Source organism: Nyctibius grandis, chromosome 7 (genome assembly GCF_013368605.1).
Source record: "Nyctibius grandis isolate bNycGra1 chromosome 7, bNycGra1.pri, whole genome shotgun sequence".
Taxonomy (NCBI): Eukaryota; Metazoa; Chordata; class Aves; order Nyctibiiformes; family Nyctibiidae; genus Nyctibius; species Nyctibius grandis.
Genome location: NC_090664.1, coordinates 11,019,874 through 11,032,302, shown reverse-complemented (window position 1 = coordinate 11,032,302; position 12,429 = coordinate 11,019,874). Strand labels below are relative to the sequence as shown.

The following is a 12,429-nucleotide window of genomic DNA, read 5'->3' as shown; positions in this document are numbered from 1 at the left end:
CCACGCTGAGACCGTTGCTTGATAAATCCACGCTTAACCCATTGCTTAACGCCTTTCTCAAGCAGTTCTGGGTTGTTCCAGGAGACATCTCCTCCTCCTCTTTCCTACCCCCTGCAATCCCATCTCCTTTGCCAGGGCATCCTACAAGGCTGGGGGGGGACACACTCCTTTTGGAGAGGTAAGCACCTGCACGCAGTCTCACATTGCCCACGCCGAGGGTGTGAGGTACATCTGGCGCTGCTGGGATGTGCAAGGCAAGCACGCCGTGCCGGCCGGAGGTCGGTTCAGCATGGAGAGTCCCTGAACACTGTCAGGTTGCGCTCCTGGATGTATCGCAGCAGGATGCGTGCCCGCCTGTCAATGGTCTGAAGGAGGGGTCTCCAGCCCTCAGCACCGCCCTGGCTCTCCCAGAGATCCCGGTCCATGCGCAGCGACTCCAGCAGTAGGCTCTGCAACCTGCCTGACTGCAGCGTGGCCACTGCTGCCCCCGGGAAGCTTCAGCCAAGGAGCAGAAGAGAGAGGGAGGGAGGGAAGGGGTTACCCAGGGAAGGCCAAGCAGGGCACCCAAGCAAAGGCCACCCTGGTGCTTCACAATGAAATGCACATCCACGCAGAGGAACATGGGATGAGTTCTGCTTAAAACTCTGCCCATGGCGAGCGTGCAGGACAGCTCCATCAGAAACTGATCCAAATGAGCTCCAAATCAAGGGGCCGATAGTGTGCCGTGTGCCAAGTGCCTGACGGGCAACAATGCAAGAAATGCTGAAATACCTGATTATTCGTTATTTTTGTGCAGCTGCCAATTAGAGAGGGAAGAAATAGGCTTTGGAGACTGCCCTCAGCCATCCAGCGCAGGATGAAGAGCCAGTTCCAGGGCAGGGGCACATGGGATGCACCTGCGGGTGCTGAGGGAGCTGGCGGAAGTCATTGCTAGGCCACTCTCCATCATCTTTGCTAAGTCGTGGGCAACGGGAGAGGTGCCTGAGGACTGGAGGAAAGCGAATGTCACTCCAGTCTTCAAAAAGGGCAAGAAGGAGGACCCGGGTAACTATAGACCGGTCAGCCTCACCTCCATCCCCGGAAAGGTGATGGAACAACTTGTTCTTGGTGCTGTCTCTAGGCACATCAAGGATAGGGGGATCATTAGGGGCACTCAACATGGCTTCACCAAAGGGAAGTCATGCTCAGCCAACTTGATAGCCTTTTATGAGGATGTAACCCGGTGGATAGATGATGGTAAAGCTGTGGATGTGGTCTATCTCGATTTCAGTAAAGCGTTTGACACGGTCTCCCACAGCATCCTCGCAGCTAAACTGAGGAAGTGTGGTCTGGATGATTGGGTAGTGAGGTGGATTGTGAACTGGCTGAAGGAAAGAAGCCAGAGAGTGGTGGTCAATGGGACAGAGTCCAGTTGGAGGCCTGTGTCTAGTGGAGTCCCTCAGGGGTCAGTACTGGGACCAGTTCTATTCAATATATTCATTAATGACTTGGATGAGGGATTAGAGTGCGCTGTCAGCAAGTTCGCTGATGACACAAAACTGGGAGGAGTGGCTGACTCAACAGAAGGCTGCGCAGCCATTCAGAGAGACCTGGACAGGCTGGAGAGTTGGGCGGGGAGAAATTTAATGAAATATAACAAGGGCAAGTGTAGAGTCCTGCATCTGGGCAAGAACAACCCCATGTACCAGTACAAGTTGGGGGCAGACCTGTTGGAGAGCAGCGTAGGGGAAAGGGACCTGGGGGTCCTAGTGGACAGCAGGATGACCATGAGCCAGCAGTGTGCCCTTGTGGCCAAGAAGGCCAATGGCATCCTGGGGTGGATTAGAAGGGGTGTGGTCAGCAGGTCGAGAGAGGTTCTCCTCCCCCTCTACTCTGCCCTGGTGAGGCCGCATCTGGAATATTGTGTCCAGTTCTGGGCCTCTCAGTTCAAGAAGGACAGGGAACTGCTAGAGAGAGTCCAGCGCAGAGCCACAAAGATGATTAAGGGAGTGGAACATCTCCCTTATGAGGAGAGGCTGAGGGAGCTGGGTCTCTTTAGCTTGGAGAAGAGGAGACTGAGGGGTGACCTCATGAATGTTTATAAATATGTAAAGGGCAAGTGTCATGAGGATGGAGCCAGGCTCTTCTCAGTGACATCCCTTGACAGGACAAGGGGCAATGGGTGCAAGCTGGAACACAGGAGGTTCCGCATAAATATGAGGAAAAACTTCTTTACGGTGAGGGTGACCGAACACTGGAACAGGCTGCCCAGAGAGGTTGTGGAGTCTCCTTCTCTGGAGACATTCAAAACCCGCCTGGACGCGTTCCTGTGTGATATGGTCTAGGCAATCCTGCTCCGGCAGGGGGATTGGACTAGATGATCTTTCGAGGTCCCTTCCAATCCCTAACATTCTGTGATTCTGTGATTCTGTGATTCTGTGATGGGTTTGCAAGCCCACCCATCTGCCCCCTATGGGGTGGGAGGTGGTCCCACTTCACAGGGGTGCTCGACCGGGGATGCCAGGAGTGGCACGAAGGTGTGCGCACAGGGCTGAGGTCCACGCCGTGTGCGCAAGCTCAGCCCTCGCCCAGGACGTGCCCACAGGAGGGTGTGCATTGCCCTTCCTACCTGTCTATGCCTTGCAGGAGCCTGAAGTTGAGCTTCTCTTCGGGGTGCTGTGGCCTGCCCGCGTTGTCAATGAACACCAGGTGGGATGGCACGCTCCTCCGGACCTGCCAGCGGGATGGGAAGGAAATGTTCACTTACTGCAGGAAGTCACCAGTTTGGGAGTTCAGGCTGGTTTTTTTAATGCATTGAATAATCCTGAGAGCATCTGGGGGCCATCAGCTGCCAAAGCCCAGGTCCCTCTGTGCCAAGGTGCATCTCCCACCACAGACCCCCCCCAACACCATTGGACCTACATCCCCCTTGCCACAACATCACCTGCAAAGGCCTCCCAGGCATCTTCATCTTAGCCCCAGAGCAGCCCCTGGGGAGCTGGGAGACATACCAGGATGTGGACCAGGACCAGCTCCGCTGGATTTCGACACTTCTCATGGAGCCTCTCCTCCACACAGGGCTCAGAGGGGTCAGGCTGAAACCCACAGCAGTAGCGGTCCAGGCGGTCGTGAACCTGCAGGAGACATTTGGGGACCTTAGCGGGGACAGGCGCCCAGGGCTGGGAGGTCCAATTGTAAACATTTCTTGCTCAGATGAAAATAAAATGCTTCTCAGGATCCTTAGGAGTTGTGAAATGGAAAAGCTGCATACACTGGTGAGTGAGAGAGGGGCAGGGAAGCATTCAAAAGCTGAACTGACTTGCAAAAGCATTTGGCTTGGAGAAGAGACTGACAAAGGTGATGGTGACAGGCTTTCCTGCTGGAGTTCAGACACCTGCATCTGGTACTTCCACACTCCATATTTGCACAGAGCGAACAGGTTGTGCTTCCAGATGAAACCAAGGGAAGACGTACATGGTGATAAATGTAAAAAAAACCAAAAGCACACAAGGAAACCTGGATTTTGAAACCTCAAAAAGAGATTTTTTTTTTCCCTCAGGGTGAGTCTTGGTGCACTGGATGATGGTCTCGTCTGGCTCCTGGCTCATATACACCATTTCATCCACCACTACCAGTAACCTGAGCAGCTCTCAATGGAAAGAAGATGAATGGAAAAGGATCTGCAAGGCAAAAAGTGATCTGTACATTATACAGAGCATGCCTGACATTTAAGTTAGGCCATGGTGACTTCTTTTAACTACATTTGTGTTTAATTATTTGCAGGCACTGCTAAGGCTCTGTGTTGCTGAGGCTGTCAAGCTTCCCTCTTCCCACCCCAAATCCCTGCAGAAACCCCAGTGCTGCTTGGCAGCTTCCAGTGTTTCACCCACACCCTCGAAGGCACGAGGGACTTTTAAAAGAAATAATTCTCTGTCAGATCCGGCTTCAACAACCCTGCCTTGGTATTCACAAAGCTTCCTCAGCTTTGTCAGAAGCAGCTAGTGCATCCTCTGCTGCCTCACCACCTCCAGCTCTGCAGGCTTGTTTACAAAATTACAGCAAAAAAAATCCCCATATATATATATATATATAAAAAACTCCTTTAAATAAATAAATAAATAAATATATATATATATAAATATATATAAATATATAAATAAATAAATATATAAATATATAAATAAAATAAATCTCTTTTCCAGCTGGAGTGCAAAGGCATCTGACTCGCTTGCTTGCTCAAGGTTGCTGGTGCTGACCCAGGAGCCAGGGCTCAGCGTGCAGAGAGGCTCCTGGAGCCACTGGGAGGGCTGGAGAAGGTCTCAGGTGAGCCCAGGGAGATCTACGGGTGATGACTAGATGGAAACCTGGTGACCCACAGTGGCTGCCTATTCTTCTTACCCTGATAATTAGCAAAACTTATCAATTACAGACTGTGCTTTGAGAGAGAGTTTGGTCTGAACCCAAACACTAATCAAGCACTGGAGCAGATGCTGCAGGAAACACAAAGTTTTATTTCCATGGCCATTATGTTCATAATCCTTTGAGAAGCAAGATTAGTCCCACACTGAAGCCCCTTAACAAATCCCTCTGTTTCCTGAGGTTTAATGAAGTACTTGGATCAGCATTTCTTCATCAGGAGACCCACTGGTTAAAAGTGCTAGAGTGTCTTTTGACATGAAACACATTGAAATGAAAGAAAACATCACATTTCCCCAATGCATCTCCTTGGTCTACCTCTGGAAAGCTCAGCACACCAGTTTCTCTCACCTGCTATGTCGTTTTCCAGGCTGCACAGAAGGTGAAGACAACCTGAGATGACTTAAAGAGACATTAAATGTGCTCAGGCCTCCATTCACCCACCCGCAAGTGCCTGCAAAACTGAGGCGGATCAGTGCTGGACCTGCGGAGGTGTAAGGTGGAGGCTGGACTTAGCGTCCAAGTGGAGCCCCAGAAGATGGACCAGCCGGTTGTGGAGATGCTGAGAGCGCCGCTGACATGCTGACGAGCCCTCCCTCCGCCTGGCCCTCCCCAGGTCGTTTATATTAATTTCACCACGCCAGAGCCTAAACAGCTCTCATGAACGAGACATTAGGTCTCAATTAGGACATACAGGACACAAATACATGAGCCACACCTTCCCCCATCCAAGCCCAAACCCTATGAGAAAGTCCCCTTCAGCCCCTCTTTAGTCCCATGTGAAGCTCGGCCACCCCAGAGCATCCCCTTGGGTCTGACAGGGCTTTCCAGCCATGACTTGGCCTGGGATGGCTTCCCCCAGGGAGAACTTCCTTGCTCTCCCCCTGGCTTGGAAGGGGGTGCCGCAGGGCAGGGAGGTGGCTGCATGGCTTCGGAGTTGGTGTATTTTTGGCCCTTTTTAAAGTGCAGGAAAAAGGCATCAGCAGCTGCCCCCTTTCCACCGGAGTTTTGCCCCCAAGAGGGGTGTTCCCTTATGGCAAACACCAAGAGAAACAAATGTATGAGCAGCCCAATTTTAAGGCTAATTGAAGAAAACAAACAAGATTTCAATGCCAATGTCCAGCAGGGCTCAAATCTCTCAGCTTCTCCTTCCCCAGCAAGGTCTGTTAGAGGCTAAAGCCGTTTCTGAAGGATGCTATTTCACTTCTAAAATGTCCTGCTGACTTGGTGCCTCTTTACCTTTATATGACTTTTCCACATGGGAGGATCCCATTGGAGTTATTGAGGAAAACCTGTGGATTGCCCTTGGATTTACCATTGCGCTGCTTCGGCCCTCCAAGGGAAAGTTTCCTTAAAACTAGACACTTTCTCCCAGAGACTCAGCCTTTCCATTGCACTCGACGGCATTTTGGCCTGGGGAAGGGAAGGGGGTTGGGTAATCTTCTCATTTCTCTGGCTGTTCCAGCTAAAATATTTCCAAGCCCAGCCAGGGCTGCTCCGCTTCTGCTAGCCATATTCTGAGGTTATAAAGATTAATGGTCAGGCTTTGCCAAAAAAAAAAAAGAAAAAGAGAGAATAATGAGAACACATATTTTAATGGTCTTTTTTTTCTTTCTTTCTTTGCTTCTTTCTTTTTTTTACTTTCATACTTACCCTTTCAGGCGGTTTCCCCTTGTCTGATAATCAAAGCTCCAGCCCCAAGGTGCTTAAATGTTTTTTTTTTCCATAGAAACCACTTTTGCCTCCTCACAGCTGCCCTCTAAGAAATGATAACTCTCTGGGACGCTGTCGTAATCCCTCATAGCAGCAGGGTATGATTTTCCAAACAGAAGATTAAGCACTATTAATCCCGCAGAGGAGGAGGAAAGCAGTGCTGTACCAAGGGGCAGGGCTCCTGATTTCCACCGCCAGCAGCACATCCCCGGAGCTGGATCTGATGGGGCTGATGCTGACCATGCTGCTTGTCCCCGGGGATGCCCTGTCCCGAGCTGCTGCTGGCATCCACGCAAAGCGGAACCAATGGAGCCACGCTGGGAGACAGCTTGGCCATGTGAGAGCAGACTTGCTGTGTCCGAAACCTGCCTGTGTTTCCCCTGCAAGTCTGAAGCACGGACCACGCTCAGGCCAAACTGCTTCTGCACAAAGCTCTGCTGCTACTGGTTAGCTAAGGAGTAAAAATACATCCCAGGAAACCACAGCCTACGCGACCCCACGGAGGAGAAGGAGACCACAGTCAGAGAAGGCAGGTGCCGGTGCAAGGGGACCCAGGCGGCACAGCCAGTGGGACAGGTGGTCTCCATCACCCCAGCCCTACCTGGAGGAGAAAGTCAAAAAGGGCCAGGCGGCTCCACTCGCCACGTGGGATGCTGGAGCAGGGAGCGTTCCCGGTCACCGGCGTTGGTCTGTGGGACTGCAGCATCTCCTGGTACTGCAGCCACCCCAGGGCACAGGAGTTCTGGTCGTTGTTGGTGTCCTCCAGGTGCTGGAGGTCGGGCGCCCACCAGATGATGGGTCGCAGGGAGCCGTCGGTGTAGCTGTAGGGCAGGAGGTGGCTGGTGAAGCGCCGGGCCACGGCAGGCAGACTGCGGTTCAGCCCCAGCACCCTGTCCAGGTGGAAAGCCAGCACCTCGTAGAGGTCCCCAGGGCGCTTTATGAGCCCACAGCGCCCGTCCTGGCAGTCCTCCTCTGGGCTGGCTGGTGAGACGCCCACCTCAGCGTCCCCCACGCCCCTCAGCCCCACTCTCAGGACTTGCCCATGGGCTGGGACGTGGGTTTTGGAGACCACCTGCCCACTGGCCAGCAGCCACATCTTCTGGAGGTCGTCATCAGAGAGCCATGGGGGAGCATTCCCCACTGCCCCCTGTCGCCACCTCCTCCTGCCCTGGACAGGGGGCTGGTCCCGCTGGAGGCGAACAGGGGGCATGGAGGGCCTTTGGCTGCGGGCTTGTCCCCCAGACAGGAGGGTGGCCACCTTCTGCTGGGGGGCCACGGGGAGCGATGTCGGTGGCAGGCGGGGGGACCAGTCTGGCAGCGGAGGCAGGTGGGCAAGGGCCAGCAGGGCCAGGGCCAGCAGCACCCCGAGGGCCGCCGGGGCTGGGGGTTTCAGCCCCATCCTTCGCCACGGTCGCTGGGCCTGCAGGGAGATAAAGGGAGAGCATTACCTGGGGTCCCGGCGGGGGGTGATGGGTGCTACAGTCAGGGTATCCCTGGATCTGTGAGCCCCCCATCCCAGGCAGTTCTGATGGGAGGCTCTTGATAAGCTTGACAGGGTTTGCTTTGGTCATGTTGCCACGTCTGCAGCGGTGACGTACAGATCACCTTTCAGTTGAGGAATTCTTCATGGTCAACTATTTCGCTTTAAAAACTCAAGGAATGAAAAAAAAAAAAGAAGGCAAAATTAGAAAGACCACCCATAAGTAACAGTATTCCCCTGGTCTTCTCCAGGTGACCTTTTCCACCCAACCTGAGCTACGTTGCTCCAGCTGTTTTTAACTTTTTCCTGGGCAAAACGACCTGTGATGCTGGTGGAATTTCCCACAGGGAGACACCCCTCTCACACCTTTCACTGGCGCTTCAGCAAAGGGATGAGTGGTCTAAACCTTCTGCAAAAGCCACTATCATGCAGAGGTGAAACAGGGTTGTGCACAATTCCCTGTCTCCTACTGTCATCGCATTGCTGCTGCCAAAGATGCTCCTTCCCAACACCAGCATTTGCGTGCTGGAGCAACTGCACCATCTGAAATTAGAGCACGCAAAACCAGAAAGAGAAAATATTCTTCTTCTGTCATGATGGGAAAAAAGGCTGGGTGGCCCCACTGCCTTTCTATCCACCACAGGTTGTGGTTTGCTGTGGTGTCCCCAAAAGCAGTCAGCTCTGCTGCATCCACTCACTGCGACTCCCAGACATGGGAGGGAAACCTCACAGCAAACCCTGCTAAGGGCCTGTGTGGTGCAAAGTCATTTCTACCACTCGATGGGAACCTGAAAATATCTCTATGAACTGGGGCACCTGCTGGAAGCTGTTCTGTACCCCTACCACCCAAGTCACACACACAAGCCTTGGGCTGAGGCAAAGCACTGCCTTCCACTGCTCACACAACTGCATCCTCTTGCGACTGGGGATCTACATAGCTGAACAAGCACTAAAGGGAATGGGGGAGCAGAAGGGGGGATGTCATATGCACTGTGATTTGGGATTGCTGCACATGGTTAGGCGGGAAAGGATGCATTTGCACAGCACCTTTAGTGTTCTCAGCAGAGAGAGATCAAACCAGAGCAAATTCCTGTCTGGATGCGAATGCTTTCCAATTCTTAAGAGGTTTTTATCTTCAGACTTTACTCAGTGGCTCCTACCCTGGTTGCACACTCAGCCTATAACCTGGATCCCCCCACCCTCGTTCAGAGGACATCTCAACACGTCCGAGACACAGCCTCTGGAGCTCTGCCCACCGCTGCCTCCAGCAAAAGCAGGGCAGCTCCAAGTGCCAGTCGGGGGCTGTGGCAGCCTATATTTAAAAGGAAGCAAACTGCTGTGTCTGAAACCTAAAATACCAGCACCCAGGAACTGCCTTTAGATGGGTACTACCAAGTTTTTGTGTGTGTATCTTTATACACACAGCTTTTTTTCTCCCCCTTTTAGCCATGATTTCTACTCTGAAGGGACTCATAAGAAAAGATATAGGCTGAAAAGGCAGTTACGAGCAAACACTGCACAAGTCTCCCCTGCATTGCTAAGCCAACATATCTCTGCTCTGGCCTAAAGCAATCCCACAGGTACAGTGCTGGGGCTGCCCTGAGCACAGCACCTTCGCATTTGTGGTGAGGTGGAGGGAAGTGAGGGGCAGCACTGGGAGATGATCCCAGCCCACCCCATCCCCGAGCCACACTGCACCTATGCCACGTTCACCTGGGCGGTCTAACACGCTTTGGGGGGCTGGAGCAGCAAAAGGCACCTTGGCACCGCTTCTCTGCTTTACAACAGGCATTTCCAAGTGGCTTGAACCCACGTTGGAAGTCAGGGCGACGTTCGAGTGGATACATTTTTTTGCAATTATTTATTTTGGAAGCACAAGCTTATCCATGGCAGACACAGTGGGACAATATGTTGCCAAAGAAAGGATAAGAGATTGTTTATAATAGGAAAAAGTTGGAAAAAAAGAGCTAAAAAGCTGGGGGGCGGTGAGAGCCAGCAGCCAGAATGACTTCCAGAAGGCAGCTGGGCGAGCAGGAACATTTCCAGCCACGGGGCTTTTAGGACCTCAGGCTCCCACCGGCTGCAGGGACCCATCACCAGCACGACTCCAGCCTACGGAGGAGCTGCCCCAGGCGACCCCAGCGCGTGAGTCCCTTCATAAGCTGATCCAGCACTATCCTAAAATCCATCAGGCTTCATGCCCTCACTGTGGAGAGGCTGCTTCAGATGGCCCCGTGGTGAGGAGCCACATCTCTCCCAAAGACACTACATCAGCTGAGGCAGACGAGAAGAGCTGCAAAGCCACCAACTCGCTGACAGCAACCATGGGGGTTTTCCTTTGAGGTCTCCTTCTCAAGGACTGAGCAGATTTAATGCAGCTTATAAGAGGTAGCGATGGTGCATTTGGTGTCATTCAGATTTATAGCTCTCATTTAATTGTTTCTCTCCCAGAAATACAACGTAGTGCAGCAAAATATATCTGCAGGCCAAATTTTTTGCTCACACACGGCTTACACAGGTGTCTGTCAGGAGCCAGGGCGGTCTGGTGTGGGGCTTTCGGACCTACCAGGGGACCCCCTGTTTTAGCTCTCCCTTAAAGCCCCAGAGTGAAAAGGAGCTAGTCCAGGGTGAGACTATTCAGTGATGTCCTGTCCTAGATCACAGGCAGATTCACGGCGTGGCATTAACTGGCCCATGCATCATACTACATGGCTAAATTATTGCCTTAGGCCCCTTTCTGGGCAGGGGATGAGCAGCCCCGAGGGGCAGCAGGACTTTTGGCAAGTGGCTGGTTGCAATGCCTCCCCAGCTCTCTCCCACTTGGATGGGATAATGATTTGCTGTGGAACCACAGCTAATGCCAACTAACACAGGCGGCACCCGAGCTCAGCTACCCAAAACCTTCATGCCCTGGATTTCAAGTAAGTCCTGCAGAGTGCAGACACACGCTTATTCCCAAGCACCCACAACCCAGGTCTGGCATCCTGAGCAAGAGTTTAGGGGAGGTGCAATGTCTAAATCATAGTTTAACCATAGTAAAATAACACCATGGCATAAAAAGGCCAGATCCTGATATCCTGATATCCATACTCCTTTCAAGTCACCACTGTAAGTGCTTCACAATCTGTCCCTCCAGCCTCAAAGTATGCTGAATTAACTGCAATGACATCTATGGAGTTAATCCTGATGGGCAGGATTAACTGTAAATCTCAGTACTCCCATCAGCTGAGTGCCCTTCCCAATCCCTGCTTTCCCAGGCCACTTTTCCCAGCACCTCCCCAGTCCCACCCCTCTGGAGAGACGTCGCCCACCCTGCCCTTGGCAAAACCCCTCGTAACCCCTCTCCTTCTGCATGGAGGGTTTGAAGGGTGATCAGTTCTGTCATCCCTCTGATAATAACCCTTTGGTCGTTTACACCATCCCTGGGCGTGCAAAGAGCCTGGCTGACAAAAATCCAAGTATCCTGGGGAGGGTGCATGTGGGAGCCATTGGAAGAACCTTGGAAATACTGCAAGAAAAATCATTTTTAATCCGTAGCTGGAGAGCAGTGGATGCCAAATGGATGGCAACGCTTGCCATTTTTTTAATGTCAAGTCAGTTTACAGACCAAGTGGTTAAAGCATCGTTACTGTCCAAACCCACTTTCTCTTCTCTGTCAGCGAGCTCTGATTTGGGCACCACAAGTTACAGCTTCATGTCTTTCCCATCCTGAGCTTGTAATCCTGCGCAGTGAAGCTGGGCAAGGGCCACTGCAGTCTCCCTTCCCCAACCCCGTTCAGTGTTTCCCTGCCTCATCAACAATAAAAAGAAAAGAAAAAGAGTGCAAGTACAGTCTCTGTGTTATTTCTGGCAGTCAATATTGCATATTTAATAAGAAACTAGATGATAGAACGCTGCAGAAATAATACAGTATTTACAAGCCCAGGGTAAATACTTTTCTGAAGAGACTTTCTCTGAGCCCATGCTGTGAAAAAAAAAAAATGCTGCAGTTTAAGCTATGGCTTCAATTCAGCCTGAAATGCAAACCATACGTACAGCTCTGCCTTGCCAGTCTGACATACTGACAGTACAGCATGTCTTCTCCAGAAATTAGGTACATTTCCCAGGAGGCAAGCTAAAGGCAAAAGCCATAAAAAGGCTTAAGAGAGGTACTGCTTTTTCCAGGATGCCAATAAGTAAACAATGTATCTCCTTGCTTGTCAGAGGGACATACAGCCCAGGCTCCGAAGGCACGGTGGAGAGCCTGTGCAGCCTGGCAGCTCGGGGATAAAACTTTCTAAGTGTGGTTGGGGTGGGGGGGTTTATCCTTGACATTGTATTCCCAGGACACTTGAACCTTGGCAGAATTTGAGGCAGAGAAGCCTGGTTTCAATTTATTTTCAAAGTGCATCAAATTGGCTTTGTCAAGCATGAAAGAAAAGAAAAACAAACCCCCAAACTTCATTATCCAAGAATGTAAGAAACAGCCCTAAAACTAGAAAGATGCCATGGAAATATGTGGCCTTTAAAAGTGGGTTTCATCCCTGCTTTCCTCTGGCACCCAGAAGAGTGCTCCTGCCCCTGCACTGGCATCGCCAGACCCCTCCATCAGCAAGTCCCATCATCCCAAAGAGGTGCCCGAGGGAGCCGGGATGGCTCGGCCATGGCCGTGTCCCTCTCGGCTACCTGCCTGCCCCAGGCTCCCGACCTCAGAGGACTCTGCCACAGGCCACCGGTGGGCAGGTTAAAAGCAGGTATGTGCATTTATCTGGATGCACACCATGCAGGGTATTTTTTGCAACGCATGGAGCTGTACTTACCCTCCCAGCACCGTGCTCACCACACGTCCAATGAACCGCAAA

At 51.9% G+C, this 12,429-nt stretch overlaps 1 protein-coding gene across 1 annotated transcript; it reads right to left on the bottom strand.

Annotated features, from left to right (window-relative positions):
• Positions 1-266: 266 nt before the first annotated feature.
• Positions 267-7,507, bottom strand: GASK1A (golgi associated kinase 1A). The gene is made up of 4 exons (XM_068405155.1): positions 6,710-7,507; positions 2,991-3,113; positions 2,609-2,712; positions 267-495 (listed from the first exon to the last, which is right to left on the bottom strand). The coding sequence occupies exons 1-4, from the start codon at positions 7,505-7,507 to the stop codon at positions 285-287; spliced, it is 1,236 nt and encodes a 411-aa protein (XP_068261256.1). The 3' UTR covers positions 267-284.
• Between the last annotated feature and the right edge of the window lie 4,922 nt (positions 7,508-12,429).

Excerpts from the sequence above, each read along its gene's own strand:
- GASK1A (XM_068405155.1), bottom strand. The coding sequence starts at position 7,507 with ATGGGGCTGAAACCCCCAGCCCCGGCGGCCCTCGGGGTGCTGCTGGCC. Across the intron at positions 2,713-2,990 it reads TGGTCCTGGTCCACATCCTG|GTCCGGAGGAGCGTGCCATC; the intron begins GTATGTCTCCCA and ends TCCCGCTGGCAG. Across the intron at positions 496-2,608 it reads CTCCTGCAAGGCATAGACAG|CTTCCCGGGGGCAGCAGTGG; the intron begins GTAGGAAGGGCA and ends CCTTGGCTGAAG.